We start from the raw sequence: 20,374 nt of genomic DNA, 5'->3' as shown, positions 1-20,374 counted from the left end.
ACTCCCATGCGTGTTGCTCCTTGTCAGCATACCTCATACACACACACACACACATACAGACACACAACACACACACACACACACACACACACACACACACACACACACACACACACACACACACACACACACAGACACACACACACACACAGACACACACACACACACACACACACACACACACACACACACACACACACACACACGCACACACACACACACACACACACGTTTGCCAGTGACAGGCTAAAAATACCACGGGCTCCTCCATTGTATTATTAAAAGACGCCATCATGTTTTTCATTGAAATGTTGAGGGGGAAACTGGGACAATCCTGTCTCTAAGCTTGCCTCTTCGCAGTTCATCAATAGACACCTGACATGAACATCAATAGGATAAAATGCCTGCTTTCGTTTCCGCAGTGTGAAAGCTCTTGTTTAACGGGATGGCACCATGCTAATCTCCTTTGAGATGCTCTGAAAATCATTTATCATCACTGACACCAACAACTGCGCTGACAGCCACAATGATACATCTGAGATTTTCAGGGAAATTTGACTATGCACTTTTTAGCTGAACAGAACTTGGAACTCATGAGTGTCTATGACATTGTGTTTGCAGCAAGCTTTCACATCTGATCAATGTGATGTGACCATCACAACGCAAGTTCAGAGCAAGTTTAGACATCTTCTCATTCTAATGTCCACTTGGCTATCGAATACAAAAATTCACTCAGAGGTTTTATCAATACGCACAGCAATTCCTATCCACTTGCCTGATGGGAAGCTTTCAGATTCCTTCTTCAATAACTTCATTAGAGAGTGTGCTCAGCTCTCAGACATTATGTAACATGTTTACATATGGTAGGTTTTCGTGGCTCCATTCTAGGGGGGTTCTTTGCACAGTGCCACCTTCCTCACCCGCACATCCTGCAGCAAGCTGTGAGGTAGGCAATGTGCTGGCTGGCAATGACAGCACCTCGCTCCTCTGCCAAAGGGCAAGGCAGCTGTAGGCCACCAGGTCAACTTTTGACTCCTATGAACATTAGCATTAGGGGCTACAATTCCCAAGCTGTCAGAAAAGTTTTTTCAAATTAAGTTCAACTGAGCCACAACTGCTGGCGGTGGGTTGGGCATTTATACCGTAGACTAGCCTATACAGCGCATAACCTATGGGTTGATACCCGTCCCGCTCATCTCTGTTATAAGCAAATGCATGACATGCACCATGACAGTTGACTAGGGCTAAGAGTGTTCATGGTGCTTGGTCTAATTGACATGCATAATGTCGATTAAGCTACGAACTGTAGGCTATTTACTTTACCAAAATGTGTAATTATAATAGCATATCGATAAACTGATAGACCAGAACCTTATCATAGAATTGCTTTTAAAGTTTATGTCAGCTAATTATCATTTACAAGGTTATGTCTCAGGACCATATTTAATTTTGCGTGCATTTACTGACTATTTAAAACTGCAATTGCACTGAACAGATTCCTATCGATTCCTTCTAAAAAATCCTACCTTTTGAGAGCAGTGAGTTACATTGACACAAGACTACTGAATCGTCTACTTTTTTCCCAGGTCTGAAACACACACAATTGCCCGTAGATTAAAAGACCCTTTACCTTTTTCAGCGCTGACATTCTACGTAATTCCAATATTTCAGGCTCTTTTTACATTGTGGGTACGCCAGGTAAGTTTTGAGAGTATGCAGTATTAAAATTGATGTGCGGTGGTGCTGAGGCTGAACTGCTACCACCTATTTGATATTCCCGTCGCGGTTTCCATGCGCCGCTGTCAAACTCGTCCTCACAGCTGGCTGTATCTGCGCATGTCAACGAAGCTGTAGTGCCTCCTGAATCTTCCAGACGCCATCTTGATGAGGTCAAAACAAACCGTGTGGATGGTGGACCGGTGAATGTTCACATTATGTGTTTCTATGTATATTTTGATTACTAAAGAAATACGTGGATATTTGTTCTAAGCAGATGTTTTCAGTTAGGCTACACCTTTCTCGGAGTGTATGCGGACGTTGCACCGCAGTGGAGATGTTTATCTAACGTTAGGTCAGTTAACACCAAGGGGGCAGCGAACGTTCTGAGAGTGTAGACAGTATGGCGGCCGCCATGCTAACGAGAAGACCGTGGCTAGCTGGCCATTCCATTGAATCCTATGGGGCGTAAGCGCCACTTTGACATCAAATTACGTTAGAGCTGAAGCGTTTTAAGCCTTTATATGAACATTTTCTATTGTCGGGGTACATACTACATTGTGAAATTGACATAATAATCTCGTAACTGTCTTATCGGCTGAGTAATTAACGTTTTTCGAAAGTCAATGCTAAAGTGTTAAAGGCGCATGCGTCCAGCGAGAGTAAAGCGTCGCCATAGGTCAGACTCGGTCAGACTACGTGCCTACGTCACATGTACCGACATCTGAGCCTGCGCAGAGACAAGAAGACCTAAAAAAAAACCGTTGAGATTTGCTTCCTCGGTCTCTGCTGCCGTCTACGTGATAGCTCTGTCCATATCTTTTACTGGCTAGCTAGATGGTATCCAGTCATAGAAAGAGGCAGTGTTTGCTAAGGTTAGTTGTGGTAGCAATGTATATCGAAGACGAACCAAACTACTTGAGCCAGAATTACAGAAATGTCTGTTAGAAAAGAGGGTAAGACCTTCATTTTTCCCATTGCTTGCTATTTAACTGAAGTCATTTGAGGCATAGTAACTGGCAGCGACTACGTGTTTAGTTGAATTAAATTGATATGTCTCTCACATTAAGTGAAGCTATTGTATGGCAGTGTGCGTGGTTATGACTGTAAGTTACGTTTGTTGTACCTGTATGGTTAACCTGTCTGTTGACGATACCGTAATGGTTCTTTTCCGCTCTGTTCTCGTAGTTTTCCAAGCAAAAGTTCTTCGAAAACTTTACCCAGCACCTGCTCAACTAAAGCTTGAGAAAGTTGTCTACCCACCTTCTACTACTGAAGTTAACTCAATTGCTAACAAAGATGGTGTCATTGCAACAAGCAACACACCCGTCACAGGAAATGGTAAGACCAGTCTCTCATATAATTTCTAGATATACATAAGCCATATTACTACACTTTGTAAGCCTCTGCTTTAATTAATGCTTTCATCTGCCAGCTACACCTGTAGTTTTTCACCATGCCTACTCCTTTCACAGGTGATGGGGAAATACCTACGCTTGCAGGTAGAAGGCTTTACACCGTCCTTCCACCTCCAGAGGGATACAGAGGTGATGCTGAGTTGCCAGTGGTAAGCCCTGCACCAGAGAGTCCAAGCAAAGGGAGTGAACTGAGTAAGTTGTCTATAATCTTTATGCTGCAGTGTGTTACATCACATCTGTGCAACTGTATGCAAATGCAGACCTTTCCATTTCTTGCATTTGGTTGAATAGTGTACTGTACATGTAGTGCTCGTTCAAACATGCCTTTCCTGTAGAAAACCTGTAGCACAATTACATGCCTGCAGGTAAGCCTGCTAAATAGGATGATAGGGAAAACATCCTTCCAGCCTAGCATTCACTAACACATACTGAGTATTATGATATAATAAACATGCAGTGAGCAATCAATATGCATAGCTGCATGTGACATTTTTCACAGATCAAAATTGACATAAGCCTTACAGCTGTTTGGAGTCAAGGCTATATGTTTAGCCTATTGAATAACTTGATGGCAGAGAAGACAAACCATTTTGTGTAATGATGCATCATCATGAAATTTGCAACGATGTGACTGGTAGCCTTTAAGTGACATCACGCTCTGTCTGCCACTTGTTGTCTGTAGCCGGTTATGCCTTGCATGTGTGGCATTCTGAAACATCCTTATATTAATTAATTAATTATTAAATTCAGGACCATTATTGCTCATTTCAAATTTGGGACCTTGCATTCAGAATTGTTGTTTGTCTATTCCAAGTCCAAAGTAGTCTGGGCTATTCAAAGTGTCAGTTTATTGTTGGTGTGTCTTTATTGTTGAAGTCCTCCAACTTTTAGCTTGCTAACTAGCTAAATGTGGAACTTCAATATGATCAGTGGATTCTCCACTTTAACCCTCTCTGGTATAACAATTATCAGCCAATTATCTCGTCTTAGTTGTAGGAAATATATTTGTATTTCAAGTGATAAGCCTAGAATTAAGGTTGGACTTCTATTTATAGTTGTAAAGTTAAGCTTGCCAAACCCACAGGGCCACAGTGGTCCTATCAGCATCAAGTTAATTGTGACTTTGTTCGTGACTCTCATGTTACGAGAGTAAACTGCAGAGCTAAGAATAGAAATGTAGTGGTCGCCTAAATCCCACGTACACAAGATAACTCTAAAGCCAACCTTATTTTGTGCCTATTATTCACGTTTGCTCAAAGATTTTAAAAGTATAAGCCTTTTACACTCCCCGTGTTGATGTAGCCCCATAGGTTTCCATTCAATCCAAGCGGGCTGCTTCCCCAAAAACGGGAAGGGGACGTGTGTAGCAAATTCAGAGTTCATGTCGGTGTAACGTAGTCACTCTCAGCAACGCCCTCTGTTCGCTGGTTGGTTGGTGGCTCCTGGTTGGTTTTCTACACAAGAAATCCATTGAAAGCACATCTGTGCCAGACTACTAAAGCGAAATAAATTAAGCAGAAGTACCTTGACGGACGTTTGGTGGGTGTGTCAGAGGTCCTCTCAACATCAAGTTGAAAAGAAAATGAAACTTGCATTGATATTTGGAATGCTGCGATCTGATTGACTATTGGAATCCTACAGTCTGACCTATAATCTTACTGGCTGTTGAATTCTGTTGGAATACTGTTGGAATAATGCATTCTGATTGGTAGTTGATACTGTGCCCTTATTTACTGTTGGAATCCTGCATTCTGATTACCTGATGGATTCCTGCAATCTGATGGCTTGTTGAATCCTGCAATCTGATTGACTGAGGGAATGTCAACTGACAGACTGTGTTTTCAGCTTACAGGCTTATGTTTTAGTACAATTTGACCTTGAATAGTGCAGATGATTGGTCTTGATTCTCACAAGAATGCAGCGGAGAGTGGGATGATTCTGTCAAGCGTTCTCAAGCCCCTGCTTACACGTACAATACAATGTGAGATTACCACAAGGAAAAATCTTAAGAGAGGGGAGAATATCTAAAGTGGTTGACAGGGAGTCTGAGACATCTCTGCCATTATGGACAGAAGGCCCATTATGCAGAGAGCTCCTTTGAGAGTGGTCTGTCTGTGCCCATTCAAGATTTTGACAAACGGAGTTGTTTGTAGCAATGCGTTTCAGCTTGGCAATAATGGCTAAGGCACAAGATGAACAGACACACCGGTGTAACCCTGCCAGGTAAACATTTATGTTGGGTGCACTGCCAACTGACTGGAACATACATCACTTGAATTCATGTGCTTTGGAATAGAGTGTGTATTAACTGAATTACAGTGTTGTGATCCACTCTCCACTCTGCAATATATACAGCACACACTACATAGCACATTTGAAAGTGACCTCAGGAAGAACTTACAAGTTCTTACAAGCACAGCCAATGCTATATGCCCTTTGTCCCTCAATGTTCTTGCTTGGCGTCTTTGATTTGGCCACTAGAGGGGGGCTTTGTGACAGCCTCTAAATATTGATTTTGGGTCATTCACCCCATTCATTGATGCTGATATTACATGGAGTTGTCCATAAGCAGCTATGGTCTCGTATTAGACTTGACGAATCGAGAATATGTGTACGTTTTAACTAGCAGGTATGTACTTCCAGACACACTCTTCACTGACAGCATATTCAGTGATGATTCTGCATATCATTTTTGCTACAGTGGGAAATCAGGGGTGGGTTCTGAATGGCCAGCACTTGCAGAACATGCAGGTCTGTGAGGTGCTATTGATTGCAGGAGACCTTGCTGAACCTCAGGATTCTCAATAAGCGTACATTATCGAGCCACCACTCCCCGTCGCCAGCCTCCCATCCTCTCTGCCTTGCCTCCGCCAGCAAAATCGTTTCCTATATGCTCATTATAATTAGTTTTATGGTAATAACCTGAATAATCATTACCTGCCTTTTTTTTGTTCCTTTGCCAATTTCCATATCTTTTGACAGCAGAAAATTAATAAATAACAGTGGGAACTTTCTCTAGGACACATCAATTATGCCACTTTCTGCACAAAACTACCCATATGGTATCCTGCTTCTTTTTCAAAGTGTGTGTGTGTGTGTGTGTGTGTGTGTGTGTGTGTGTGTGTGTGTGTGTGTGTGTGTGTGTGTGTGTGTGTGTGTGTGTGTGTGTGTGTGTGTGTGTGTGTGTGTGTGTGTGTGTGTGTGTGTGTGTGTGTGTGTGTGTGTGTGTGTGTGTGTGTGTTGAGCCTTTGCATACACGCTATGTACATCCTCAGAGACCATCAGAGATCATGTGTTTAGGTTAACTGAATCCGCACACATCAGTCAGTGGAGTAAATGGTACATAAACACCTATCTCCTGTGGGCACACACATTATTCCCTCCCAGTCAAAACATTGACTCCCTTCCCAGTCCGCGGTTCGCCTGGAGGAATCCAGGCCTATGGTGATGCATCCTTCAATAAACAGCTCATACTAAACTCAATACCAGCCCCTGAGAATGCTATGTGGGATCGACTGGTTTGATGATTTATGTTTGTGTTATGAACTTGTTCATTTGGTGATATTCAATCAGGTGAGGAGGCCGACGACATCCAAGAGGAGCAGCCGAGGAGGAAGAGGAGGAGGAGGAAGAAGAAGGCCTCAGAGGTCCCAGCAGATCGATCCGAGGGGACGGAGGGTGTCGCGGGGTCAGAGGTCAACGGCGCCCAGACGACGAGCACTACAGAGCGGCTGAGCCGCAACAAGAAGCGGAAGCTGAAGAAGAAGCGGCACAAAGAGAAGCTGCGGAGCCTTGGCCTGGCGCCCCAGGCCTCCGCCGTCGAGTTCACCTACCAGCACGCGGAGGGCGCGGAGGCAGAGGAGGACAGCGCAGAAGACGCGGAGGAGGAGGAAGAGTTTAATGACGAGCATGCCGCCGAAGTGCTGGAATTCCTGGAGACCACACTGCAGACCTACATCTCGGATCGTAAGTCTCTCATCTCTATCTGCAAACTTTGCGAAAGCTGTGCGCTATGCAGCAACCCACTCTTGCATAATGTACACCTGCTACCGTTGTGTGTGATGATTGTTACTATGCGACAAACATTGACTCTTGCCCTGCAATTTCTTGTGGAGGTTTGTGAGTACACATTTATTAGCAACTTATGTAATTAAAGCTGTTGCTACCCACATTCGATAGTGTTAGGATTTGCTTACATAAGAAACTCAGTAAACTATACTTATTCTACATGTTGCAAAGTGGTTGAGGGCAAAATGATGGTAGGAGTAGAACTGCTGGATAGTTAGCAATAGCAGGACAGCAATTGAAGTGTACAGTAGGCTGTCCTGTGCATGTGGTTTTACATATGCCGCTGCAATGTCTTGGGAATACCCAGACACAGAGGAAAGCCTTTCATCGGCAGCTTTGATCATCCTATGGATTGGGGATGGTGCGTAGCGTTTGTGTTGCGTAACTCACTCCCGTTTTAAATGGGCCTCCGGTTGGGTGGAGAGGAAGCGCATTGGTTCCAGGGCTTAGTGCTCCTCCTTTGATGAGAGCAGAGATCCCCAGTGCTCCCGCTGCACCCCCCCCCCCCCCCCACACACACACACACCCAAGCCTCCCCTCCCATGGGACACGCGTGCGTCAGGGATCATCACTCTCCAGAGACTACCGGGCATGTGTGACTCTGAGTAGGCCAGAAATACTGTTCGTTAGATGCTATTTTGAGTCATCATCTCCCACATGATGTGTGATGTGTGTGTGATCTCTGGTGATTTGCTCAAATATGTGCTCTTCATGAAATAGCAGAATGGCCTTTGTCGCTAAATGCTTGAGGCTGCTACGCTCCGAAGGGGATTCTATACTGTTTTTCCTTTTTGCCTAAGTCCCAGGCCTCCCTTTCTTATGGTGCGTGTGTGTGTGTGTGTGTGTGTGTGTGTGTGTGTGTGTGTGTGTGTGTGTGTGTGTGTGTGTGTGTGTGTGTGTGTGTGTGTGTGTGTGTGTGTGTGTGTGTGTGTGTGTGTGTGTGTGTGTGTGTGTGTGTGTGTGTGTGTGTGTGTGTGTGTGTGTGTGTGTGTGTGTGTGTGTGTGTGTGTGTGTGTGTGTGTGTGTGTGTGTGTGTGTGTGTGTGTGTGTGTTTGTGTGTGTGTGTGTGTGTGTGTGTGTGTGTGTGTGAGGCTCTTCTCCTGAGAGAACGGCGCCCAGTGGTGCCGTCGCTCTGCTCAGCAGCCTGTCTGACAGAACGGCGCCCCCTGGCGAGCTGGCGCGCCTGCGCGGCCTGAAGGAGCTGGTGGTGCGGCGGCGCGTGGACGAGCTGAGCCGGGCGCTGGAGGAGTTCCGCAGCAGCACCTCCATCTCTCCGGGTGAGCTCAGCGCCCCACTCACACCGACCTCTCTCTGGACTCTCCTCTCCCTCATTACGTGCCAAACATGGCTGCCTATGCCGCCCCCGCTGAATATGTGGTACAGTGCTGTCATTTCCCATGGATGTATTAGCCGCATTGTGTATAAGCCGCAGGGCTGTGTTTTATGCAAGTTAAAAGAAACAAAACCACATTAATACCTAATTAGCGGAAGACATTTTGCTAAATCAGTGTATAAGCCGCAGCTAATAGTCGGGAAATTACGGTACATGTATACCTGTCTAACCACCACCTGGAAATGACGTGTGAAATGAGGGATAGACCGACCACCTGGTGTAGGTTGCAGGTGGCACGAGTGTGTTGTGTCTGTTCATATGGGTGTGGAACTGCCAGTGATCCTATCTGCTTGTGTGCTGCTGGGGACAGGTGTTTATCTGCCTGCCTGCCTGCCTGCCTGCCTGTCTGTGTGTCTGTCTGTGGGTTTGTATTGTTTGTGTGTGCTGTATGCGTGTGTGTGTGATGGGGTCAGGTTAGATTGGCGCTCTGTAAGAGGATCAAGCGCAGCGCTTGCCACATGCTGCCGTAGCAGATTCAGGGCATACCCAGGCAGGTGGCCATGGTGACGTCCGGCTTTCTGCCTCCGTCGCCAAGACAACATTGAGGGAAACGCTCCCAGACAATCCTTTCCCACAATAGACCAGGGCTATTTTTTCCACACATCCTTAGCACATCATCATCCACCTGTTCCTACAAATGCAGGTAGTTTTATTCATTTACAGTAGAAGCGAAATGCCTAAAGGTGTTGATACATGGGGGGGCAACCTGTTTGGGCATTATTGCTGAGCAAACACTTACCCGGTTCTGCATTTCCTGTTTAGCCATTATTGCTGAGCAAACACTTGACCAGTCCTGTGTTTTCTGATTGGATGATTAATAGGCCAATTTGCCTATTGATGATTAGAGATCTCCAGAAAAACAAACGCTGCACCGTATCAGTGGGAATGTGCCAGAACCACAAAACTCAGCAGCGTTGCCCAGCAGCACTCCAAATAGCTGTGTCAATACCACGTGGCTCAGTGGAATTGTGGGAAGATGAAAACGAAGGTCAAATATTTTAGTTGGCCCGGGGTGGGAGAAACAACTCTTTAGAACCGAAGTGTGCATGGATTCATAAAGCCTTGACCACTTATATCTGAAGCGATAGATTTGTTGCCTTCCCCACGCAATTGAACACGGCAGCTCCAAAGATGATAACTCGTATTGCTCCCTCATTACGGTCAGGAGAAGGAGCATAGATTTTTGGAAGTAGGTCAGGCATCATTACTTAAAAAGTAATTTCAGACCGTTGCAACCGTGTGGTTCTTGGCAAGTATGATAAATGCCAGCACTCGTTCCAGTTGCACATCAAAGCAAAGACAGATTTTTTGTCAATGGAAAAGAGTCGATCACAGCATGTCAAGATTGCAATATTACCAATAGATGCACCCAGAGGTTCTCCTATGTCAGAATTCCTGGGGCCCTATTCACAAAGAAATTCACAAAAGTAGCTTGTAACTGGCGAATTTAGGAGAAACTCCTAGAGATAGCGGCGCGTGTCACTCGTAACTTTAGGACTCCTCATTTCTTTGACTAAGAGTAATTTACAAAAAGTAGCACTTAAGTCTGGGTCATCTTAGAAGAAGTCGAGAGGCCTCCTAATTCAGTAAGACTGATTCACATTAAAACATGTTGTAAATATGCTGCACCAATCTGTAGTGTAGGCAGAGACGGTTAAGGAAGCTTCTGAAGGCTCTTTGGTGTAGGCTGTTTCATTAGGTTACTTCATTAGGCTACTAGGATCTCTATTCAAAATGTTAGGTTATTCATCATCTTCCGCCCTTCGCGGCAGTACTTGTGTGGCGCACGCATTTGCACCAATAGAGACCTATCACCTGTCACTCATCATCATAGGGGAGGTTTTTGGCATTATTCCTGCATTATGATCATCAGCCAATCAAGGTGTGTGTGTGTGTGTGTGTGTGTGTCTGAGGGGTATACTGACTAGGAGCTACACAGAGAGAGAGAGAGAGAGATTTTCAGGACTGTTTAGCAAGGTGATATTGTGGACTAAGCTGTGTGTGTTTGTCTTACACCATCATTCCCATGCATAGTCCATGGCAGTCTCTCCAGCAGACGCCGTCCTCTTCACTGTAAAGCTGGAAATGCGCTGGGCCTGTTCATCAGTGTCGTCGAGGCCCTTGAACTCGCCTCTTTTTCACAGCTCACTGAAGCCTCCCCCTGCAGAGGCTGAATCAATAGACTCCAAAGCTGGCGTTTGTGCCCAAGCCGAGACTCTCAGCCTCGGAGGGAACTCCAGCGAAGGGTGGCGAATTTGCTCAATCACTTTCACACTTCCAGCCCACAGGGGAAAGGGAGCTTTTCGCTCTGACGTTTGTTTAAACAGGCCTGTCAGGGTGTTTTTGGTAAAGATCCTTTTTAGTGTTTGATTTCTCCTTACTTATTCATCTGCATTGGGAAGGAGACTCTACTGCTCAGAAACGCTCAAGACAAGCTCCTGTCAGGTCCTGTGCAAGAGATGAAATACAGTGGCCCAATCCCAAAGTCCGGACTCACAGACTTTTTTTTTGCACGTTCTCGTGGAATTCGTAAGGGCTTTTAGGCTGTCCCAGTGTCACATTGCAAAGGGCATGAGGGTTTGAGTACACACTCACCGAGCCCTTTTTCGTGAGTCTGCATCAGTGCCGACTTCACCAAAGGGAATTACCCACAGTTCAAAGCGTTGTGACATTTACAGCGGAGACCATAGGCACGACAGCATGACACACAACCATGGAACGGAACTATGAGCAACATCTTTCTTATTAAACATCGCCAAGGTAACGTGATCTCATGAAGTGCTGTCCCAATCCCATTTACAGTATACCCATCTGAGCCCATGTGGCCTCACACGCTCATTCACTTAGCACATGAGATGAATTAAGTCTGTGAGTCTTTAGTCCTTAGTCCTCAGGGCTCACTTTGGGATTGGGTCAGTGACAAGAAAGAGCAAGTGAACCCTTTGGAATTACCTGGAAGGTATAAATGTGAACACAACATGTTTTTGGTGAGGAAGCACAATACTGCATTGTTCTTGTCCACATTGAATACATCATTCAAACCATCACAATGCTGGTTGAAAGAAGTAAGTGAACCCCAAGTCCAACTGCTTCAACAAAAGCCAGTTTGAGGCAGAAAAATACATTAACAAATCTGGAGTTCAGTACTGTTTCAAGTTTTAACGTGTGGTTTAGAGCTACTTTAAAGGAAAGATCCAGAGTTAAAACACTTGGGTTTTAACTCTGGATAACTCTCTTAAAACCTGGGTTTTGAGCTAGACCGTTGTTTGCATTAGCAATGAAATAGTGTAAAGGCTGTAGCGGCGGGCATGGAGCCACTTTAAAATAAATCACTATTTTCAAAATAGCCTTACAGCCTGATCTGTGCAGGGAGAAGTTGAACAGACCCACTGATTCGACGCTACCAGATGAGATGATTTAGCACTGTGGCTAGTGTGCTTAGAAGTGGGCACCCAGCGCCAAATGCACAATGCAGACTTGTTAAAGATGAGGTAAAGAAAAAAGTATCAGTTAAAGGGATATTCCGCCATTTTTGGAAATACGCTCATTTTCCACCTCCCCTCGAGCAAAACAATCGATATTTACCTTGTTCCCGTTCATCCAGCCATTCTGTGAGTCTGGCGATACAACTTTTAGCTTCAGCCTAGCATAGATCACTGAATCGGATTAGACCATTAGCTTCTCGCCTGCTAGCTTCATGTTTAAAAGTGACTAAGATTTCTGATAATTTTCCCATTTAAAACGTGTCTCCTCTCAAGTTAGAAAGTGCAATAAGACCAACTGAAAATGAAACCTGGCGTTTTTCTAGGCTGATTTGACATGGAACTACACTCTCATCTGGCGTAATAATCAAGGCAACTTGCAAACGTACCATAGGCGCAGTGATATCGTACGCAACATCTGAAAATAGTCCCCATAGACATCAAGCAATAGTAGTGCCAGTAGCTGCAAGTTGCCTTGATTATTACGCCAGATGAGAATGTAGTTCCATGTCAAATCAGCCTAGAAAAACGGCAGGGTTCATTTTCAGTTGGTCTTATTGCACTTTCTAACTTGAGAGGACACACGTTTTAAATGGGAAAATTACCAGAAATATTAGTCACTTTTAAACATGAAGCTAGCAGGCGAGAAGCTAATGGTCTAATCCGATTCAATGATCTATGCTAGGCTGAAGCTAAAAGTTGTATCGCCAGACTCGCAGAATCGCTGGATGAACGGGAACAAGGTAAATATCGATTGTTTTGCTCGAGGGAAGGTGGAAAATGAGCGTATTTCCACAAATGGCGGAATATCCCTTTAAGCGACAAAGATGGGGTCATTGAAACTGGTTAATTAGCCTGGTTTCAATTTGTGAAAAGAGTCTGGAGACTCATGATTGGGATCAGTCCAACACTAGCATGATGACGGGTGTAGACTTTGCGTTAACGTTGATTAGGCTGGATCAATGATTTCAATCACATTGATCAGGGATTCCTAATGTTACTTTCTACCTCGCCTAAACTTTACAAACTGACGATAAACAGAATCAGCAGTGGAAACCATGTATGTAAGTTCACCTTGCTGTGAATAAATGTACACATTCCTCCCACTGCAATCACTGCCATTTACCACATTTCATTTTGAAACTATAATGACATCCCCTCTTCTGCGGGCCAATCGAAATGTTAGTGAATTATGATTGAATTATGAATTCACCATTGGTAGAACACTGAACAGGGTGGGTGTCCATAGCAAGACCCCACAGTAGAAGCACTGTCCTTAAAAAAAGCATTACTGTGTGTCCGAGCGCCTTGACACTTCACAATGCTACTGGGAAAGTGGTTTGTGAACAGATGAGACATAGATAGAATTATTTGTGAACACCTCTGTAGGGCATCAAAAGGAAACCATAAAAACAATTTCAGCCCTGAAGTACATTGGGGGAAGCATCAAGGTTTAGGAGCTGCTTTGTTGTCTCAGGGACTAGACAACTTTCTGGTCACAAAGAGACAAAAATGAATTCACAATTTTATCAATAACTGCGTTTTGATGCACTTCAGTAACCCGGTTATACAGTGCTGCTTGAAAGTTTATGAACTTTCCAAATAATAGACAGAAACAAAAGAAAGTTCTATAGTTTAATTATAATGATCAACACAAGTGGTTTAGTTCACAAAAACTCAAAATGCGACAGTTGCAAAGTATGTGAACCCTTGTAGTTAATTTCTTGTAGCACCTCCTTATGCAACCACTATTTCAACCAAACGTCTTCTGTACCCATTAATCAGTGTCTCACATCTGGTTCTGTGGATTTTTGCCTACTCCTCCTTGCAGAACTCAGCCAGTTGAGAGTCAATTGCCATGTACTGCCCGCTTCAGATCTAGCCAAAACATTGCTATTGGATTGAGCGACTGGACTTTGACCAGGCCAATCCAGAGTATGAATTCTCTTTATCTAAAGCCATTCCTTGATCAGGGTGATTGTCCTGTTGTAAAAATCTATTTCCTCCCTAGCGTCATATCTCCCTGACTAACCTGAGGTTCAGATCAAGAATTTGTTGATAGGCCTGAGAATTCATGGTTCCCTGGATGATATGGAGTCGTTCAGGTCCAGAGGTAGAAAAACTACCATGCCTAAGTGTTGAGAGGGGGTCTTTTCTTAGTGTACAGTGTTGGCTTTCCTCTAAACACGATGCTTTGGATTTCATCCATTTGGATTTCATCTGTCCAGAGAATGGACTTCCAGAAGGCCTCTGAATGTTGAAGCGGGCAGTTTTGTTCATTCAGAGCAGAGACTTCCTTCTAACAACCCTCCTTTTTTTTCTGTTACTTTAATTTTTATTTGATGAACACATAAGACAATAACACATACATGCCATACAGAGGGTAGACGACACAAAGGATAACAGATTTGACATACATTCATGACTGTCCAAAAAAAAAAAAACAAGACCGGACAAGACAAAGCAAAAACTGGAAATAATAATGAAAAAGAATAATAATAGTAATAAAACAAATACTTGAAGTAGCTTATTCCTCAGTGTTGTGTGCATGTGTGTGTAAGTGTGTAGGTGTGGTGAAAATGTGTGGTGTGAACCTATCTACCCTCCTTTGAGCGTTGTGTCTTCCAGTTTCGTCTCATTGTAGACGCATGTAGATCTTTTCCAGATGCTGCCATCGAGGTCTGTAACTCTCTACAGGTGATATGGGTTGGCTTACACAATTTGTCACACTTTTGATGGGCATCCACTTCAAGGAAATGTTGCTGTGATGTAGCCTGACCAGCCAGACCCAAATTACATTTGCTGCCGCTAGGGGCGTCTAGATTTCTAGGCTAGCTGTGATGTTGAATGCCTTCCATTTGCAAATAATAATTTGTCTTACGGTGGATAAATGGAGCTGGAATCTTTTAGAGAGGGTCTTTCCCCAGACGGATGGGCTGTCACTACTCTTTTCCTCATGTCCTCGGATATCTCCTTTCCTCTAGGCATTGTTACTGGTGACTTAGATGAAAATCAGATCACATTGTATGACTATATGGTAATAACAAAGGGTTCACACATACATTTTCCTGCCACTGTATTTGGTACATAGCCAGGACAATTAATTAGGTAAGAGGTGGGAGAATTGTTTATTGCTGTTCTTCAGTCGCTAGAGCTGAGGTTTAGTTGAAGGCTATATGAGTAGGAAGCACTATGCTGGTCATCTAATGCTGTTCCACTTTTTGTTTTTACAGAGGAGGCCTCTGCTGTCTGCACTCTCTTTCACTATTGGATCACAGACATTTTCCCTTTGGGTGTGGAAGTCCTGAAGACCTGAGACAGCAGATTCACCCGCTAACAAGGGTTCTTCTCTATGAGGAGAAAACAAAAGTCAAGGAGTATGACCTGACAGGTTTTTTACAATTTTGTAATAAAACTGGATAATGAACAATGATGTCATTGTATTCCTCTTAATGTGATATTTAATATACACAATTTTCATGATAAGGTGCCAATCACATTATGATTTACATTAAGAAGAAGTTCTGTTCTGTTCTGTTCTGTTCTGTTCAGAGGATTACTCAAATAATGTATTGAAGCCAAGTGGATCAAGTTCCGGTAAGCACTATGATGATATGATTATTATTTGTCTCTCCACTGTAGTTCAGTTGGTTTCCATCTCCAAGCTCAGCTGTTATGTTATGTTATGTTGGCTCCTAATTGTCCAAATAGCAAATGCCACCAGTCTGCTCTAATCCTCGAGCTAACTCTGACATGACATTTAGACTTCACAAACAAACTTGACCATTCACCAATTAGTCCCATTCTGCAGTCCTGAAATAACCCCACTCCCAATTCATTGGCTGGCGTATTCAGCCAAGCTGAGCACCATAAACACTGCTCTAATACTTCACAATCTGCCAAACTTTTTAATCAAAGAGTTTTTTGCCTCTTCATTCATGATCTAATGGACAGGGACCGTTAGGATGTATCAAGCCACTCTGGCTTAAAAACAAAAACAATCCTTTGCTGACTTTGCACTGTGGATGAGTCCGTGACAAGCATGTATCCTTGGAAAGAGGGGTGACTAAAGCTTTAGCTTGTGAGCGTTGCTCTGTTTAGCACCAGCCTTAAGCCTTTAATTGTGTTTCCTGAGAGCGTAACCACGGCAGGGATGGGGGTGCAGGTAGGCCCTTTGTGACCCTGGGACTTGGCGCGGCTCAGGTTCAGACAAAGTGGCATTTCTTGTGCCAACGCTCACTTGATGGCATTCAGGAGCGGGTATCGGTTTGGAAGGAATCGCCCCTAGCTGGGTGACACAGCGGTGTTGAATCATTTAAACATGCTCCACCATCTGCAGCTTCGTTGGAGACACCAGGTGTCTGCTGTCTGGCTCCCCAGAACCATCTCACTCACACGCGGCTCATAATTGCATGCACTCAAATAAACACCATATCGTTTCATACATTAGTGAGAGATCTGAGAATATACAATGGAAATGTATGAAAAAATGGCACTATACTCACCATTTGAAAAAAGTGAAAATGTGCCACCCTCCATTGGCCCTAGGTTAATGGGTTGAATGGTGACATTACCAACATGTCACCACAATTAGAGGGCCATTTTCCTCTGGGATCATTGTTGCATGCAGTCAGAAGTGGGGTGCGTCAGCCAAAGTGCTTTAATACTTCTTTGGCGCCAAGTCTTCTGTAAGGGCTTTGCCTATGACAAGTCCAATTCCCTGACTTTAATGAGAGCCTCTCATTAGGAATGCTGAAGCCCCTGGCCAAGCACGCTGCTGGCCTGCTCTCGGCCTGTTCGGCAGCTGGTGACGGCATTCATCTCCGCATGGTGGGAGCCGTCTAGCTGTGTGCAACCAACTTGCTGCCCTGCTCATTGCAGGACCCTGCAGCCTGAAAGCACAGGGTCTCTGGGCAGGCTAAAAGAGGGGGTACAATTAACTTGACTTTGCCCACCTCCACCACCACACAAGAATGAGGAGCCTTCTGTCGCAGGGAAAGTCATGTTATTTTCCGTTTGGAATAGGATTGTGCTGCTGAGAAGAGGCGTGCATAGAATTTAGAGTGGCGTTTTATGGTGGATGCAATGTGCCAGCTGTTATTACTGAAATCATATCGTCACTCTCACCATGAAGTCCATCCGCACACAGCAGATGTGTGTGTGTGTGGCCATTACAAAGATTACTACATTCAAATATAAACAAAGCAGTCAACTGAAGGCAAAGCTGCATATGCACTGCAGTAAGGCTTGACTTCATGACATCAGAAGGGTTTCACTGCACCCTGTAACGCAAGTGTGAAAGCGTTGCTGCTGATGCCTCCCCTTTGGGGCCTGAGAGTCCAAATATGGTTGGTAATACAAAACCGATCTTTTCTCACTACCACAACTGCCTGTATATGAGTCACACTGACAGTGAACATGCTAGCTAGCTATTTGTCCCCAAACTAATAATTATGCTCTGGCTGCGAGACAAAGTATTGAAATGGGCTGCCATTGTCAATTCAATTGGTTAGTCAGTCAGACGTCAGGGGGAAAGCGCTTTACAACTTCCAGGATGGCTCATTTTGACAGCGTTTGTTATGACTCACACACCCCTTGAGTGAAAAGACTCCTCAGAAGCAGAGAGAGGCCGTGTTGCAGCGCTACTCCCGTATTGACTTTTCATCTGCGAGCGGAGAACACATCCTCAGGCTCATCATCTGGGTAAGGCGAGCGCCTGAGGGGATACTCTCTACGCTCCGTGGCCTACTTCCTGTCAGCGTAGCGGCTGGGCGTCTGCTCTCCGCGGTTGTGCTCGGTCAGAGTCAGTCCACTGAGGGAGAATGTTCTAAGAATCCCAAAAGCTGCCTCATTACTGGGACTAAGCATTGGAGCCTGAGGCACAACCTGAGACAAGAGGATATTAAACCTCAAGGAAGTCGCTGAGCTTGCACGAGGAGACACTGCTGGCGTCTGCACGAACGGGAAGAAGTATCCCAAACTCGGCGTATTTCACCTTTTCTTCCTTCCCTCCAGGGCACCTCAATATCACTGATCCTGTTTCTAAAGGCCACACCTTTTGAATGTGAACAGAATGGGACCGTAAATGTGATTTCTTTCTTTTTATACTTATGACTAGGTGCAAACATCTTGAGAGTTTTCCAGATCAAACTGCGCTTCCCCCTCCACCCTTTTGTGCATGGGTCACCCTTTTGCTGGTTTATCCGTTGCCAGTTAAGGTTAGCATCCCAATTCCCTGTCCGGCACCCCTGCTGTTTGACACAGCATTAATGTAAGCTGCAGTCAGTCGTCATGGTTCCAGTCGCCCTGCCAACTCCTTCTCTTTAATCCTCTCCAGGCTCTGGCCCGGTGGGGGCTTATGTAACCAAGGAGAGGCTTTATAAGGGCCCCGGGCAGGTCAGCAGCCAGTAGACAAGCTCCAGCCACCGGGTCCTTCTCCTCAGGCTAGCCCTCTCTCTTATCCGCCAGGCCCAGCAGTGTGTGGGAGAGAGAGAGGGGGTTTGACGGGGGGGAAAAAAAGGATCTCTGAAGGAAGTTTGGCACCTTGTGGACCTTCAAGCACATCGGCACCCTGGAGCCGTCGAAGATGTTTTTCCGCCTCCCAAGGTTGACTCCTGGGTACATCCGATATCTGCAGGTGAGCAGCCAGACAAGAATTATCACCAGCTTAGAGAGGACTGCCTCTAATACAATTCATCGATTCCCACAGTAGTTTTTTTTTTCTTCAAACACCACATACTGTTGAACGTGCTGTTCTTATCTCAACATGGGAATACCCTTGAGGGGAGGCTCAGTGTTGTCCAATTGGCCTCACATGAACTTCCCCGGCACCAGGTGCAGAGCTTTTGGGTTGACTATCAGTTAATCAAGTGTGACTACATTAATTAAGGCTCTTTGTCCCCTATGTTCCCCTTCTGGGGGCTGAGGAGAGCTGGATGAGGAAAGTGATAGATGCAGTTATTTATCAGCGTGGCCTCTAATGACTCTAGAACTCCATTAGTGCTCCCTCTCTCTCTCTCTCTCCTTCTTTCTCTCTCTCTCTTTCTGTCTATCTCTCTCTCATACATACACACACACACGCATACACTCACTCTTGTTTCTTGTGAGTGTGTGGTGGAGATGCTTTATAGGGTAGGATAAAGTAGTACTCAGTGTGATCCATTTTGTTGTACGGTAGGGGATTGCTATGCTGAGAGCTGTTGAAGGAGAACACTTAGCACCTAAATCTCCCCTCTCAAAAGTCCCTCTGCATGTTCTTCTGGGCCCTGAAATATTCAGTCTATGTCTTCTTTTTTCCGTCTGTAACTTGTGACTGCAGTTGATTTTAATTAGCATATAAATTAGTATTTATTGCATATGTGAGTGTTCATGAAATGGTTCCATGAGTTTTTAGCACAGATAATTCCGAGAGCATCAGGGAAAATCTGCTTAACAGCTGGATTCACAATTTCATTAGTTGTTTCTGCATTTTTCTCCTCCCTTGTCTTAATTGCTGTCTCGGGGACTCCTAGGAAATTGCACCTCTTGCAAAATGAGGAAGACTCTGTCGGTCACAGGCACTCATTATTATTTGGCAATTGCAGGTTGCCTTTAATTTCTTTGTCTGTGTTTATTCTGTGGCTTGGTAATTGTACATTGCATAGCAAATTAAATAGCTGTTTTTTAAACAGAGTCTAACACTGCCCTGTGCCAATAATTCATGCTATGTAGGAGGACACCAGAAAACTAATTAGGGTTTGCCCCTTATAGTTCTTTGTTTGAGAATAACTGAACTGACAGATTCAAACTAAACAGCGCATTGTGAATGCTTTCTAGGCATCACACATCTTATTTTCCAAGCTGTATGAATAATGAAAACAAACCGATGTGAAAGCAGAGCTATGTGACTATTTTATTAAGGACTACAGGAAATAAATAAACATGCTGAAGTTATCAACTTGATGACCCAACAGAACTTCATCATTCACCACCATAAAAAGATCCGATGCTTTAAGAATTGATTTTTGAATACATCTATCTCTTCTAAGGAGCTATGGGTAACCACAGCACTTCAGAACAAATGATAGCAACTGTAAATGTCTGCTTCTGCTCCCTATTACCTGTCATTATAACACCTTATCTCTTGCCCTCCCTCCAGACACAGGCCGTGCAGACAGTGGACATGAAGACGAATGGCTTGGCCATGCCGCGTGTAGCCGTGCTGCTGGGTGCCCTGGGCATCGGGGTGTCCGGCTACAGCTCTCGCCAGCTTGCCGTGCACCACAGACCGTCTGCCCGGGTGCTGCAGTGGGTGGACG

At 44.7% G+C, this 20,374-nt stretch overlaps 1 protein-coding gene across 5 annotated transcripts; it reads left to right on the top strand.

The window, feature by feature from the left end:
- Positions 1-1,875: 1,875 nt before the first annotated feature.
- Positions 1,876-18,660, top strand: LOC134067862 (glutamate-rich protein 1). 5 transcript variants are annotated; one of them, XR_009936576.1, is made up of 9 exons: positions 2,512-2,672; positions 2,905-3,057; positions 3,192-3,326; positions 6,708-7,100; positions 8,294-8,479; positions 15,311-15,454; positions 15,630-15,674; positions 18,196-18,295; positions 18,415-18,660. XR_009936576.1 is itself a non-coding variant. In XM_062523325.1 (6 exons), exons 1-6 carry the CDS (start codon positions 2,654-2,656, stop codon positions 15,391-15,393), a joined length of 969 nt encoding a protein of 322 aa, XP_062379309.1. In that variant the 5' UTR covers positions 2,512-2,653; the 3' UTR covers positions 15,394-15,510. The 5 variants fall into 5 exon arrangements, 1 of the variants encoding a protein (XP_062379309.1); XR_009936575.1 differs by having other exon boundaries at positions 15,311-15,468; XR_009936578.1 differs by lacking the exon at positions 8,294-8,479 and having other exon boundaries at positions 1,876-2,672; positions 15,311-15,468.
- The last annotated feature ends 1,714 nt before the right edge of the window (positions 18,661-20,374 follow it).

This window comes from Sardina pilchardus, chromosome 20 (assembly GCF_963854185.1).
Source record: "Sardina pilchardus chromosome 20, fSarPil1.1, whole genome shotgun sequence".
NCBI lineage: Eukaryota > Metazoa > Chordata > Actinopteri > Clupeiformes > Clupeidae > Sardina > Sardina pilchardus.
The sequence above is the reverse complement of the archived record's forward strand: the minus strand, read 5'-3'. Positions and strand labels throughout refer to the sequence as shown.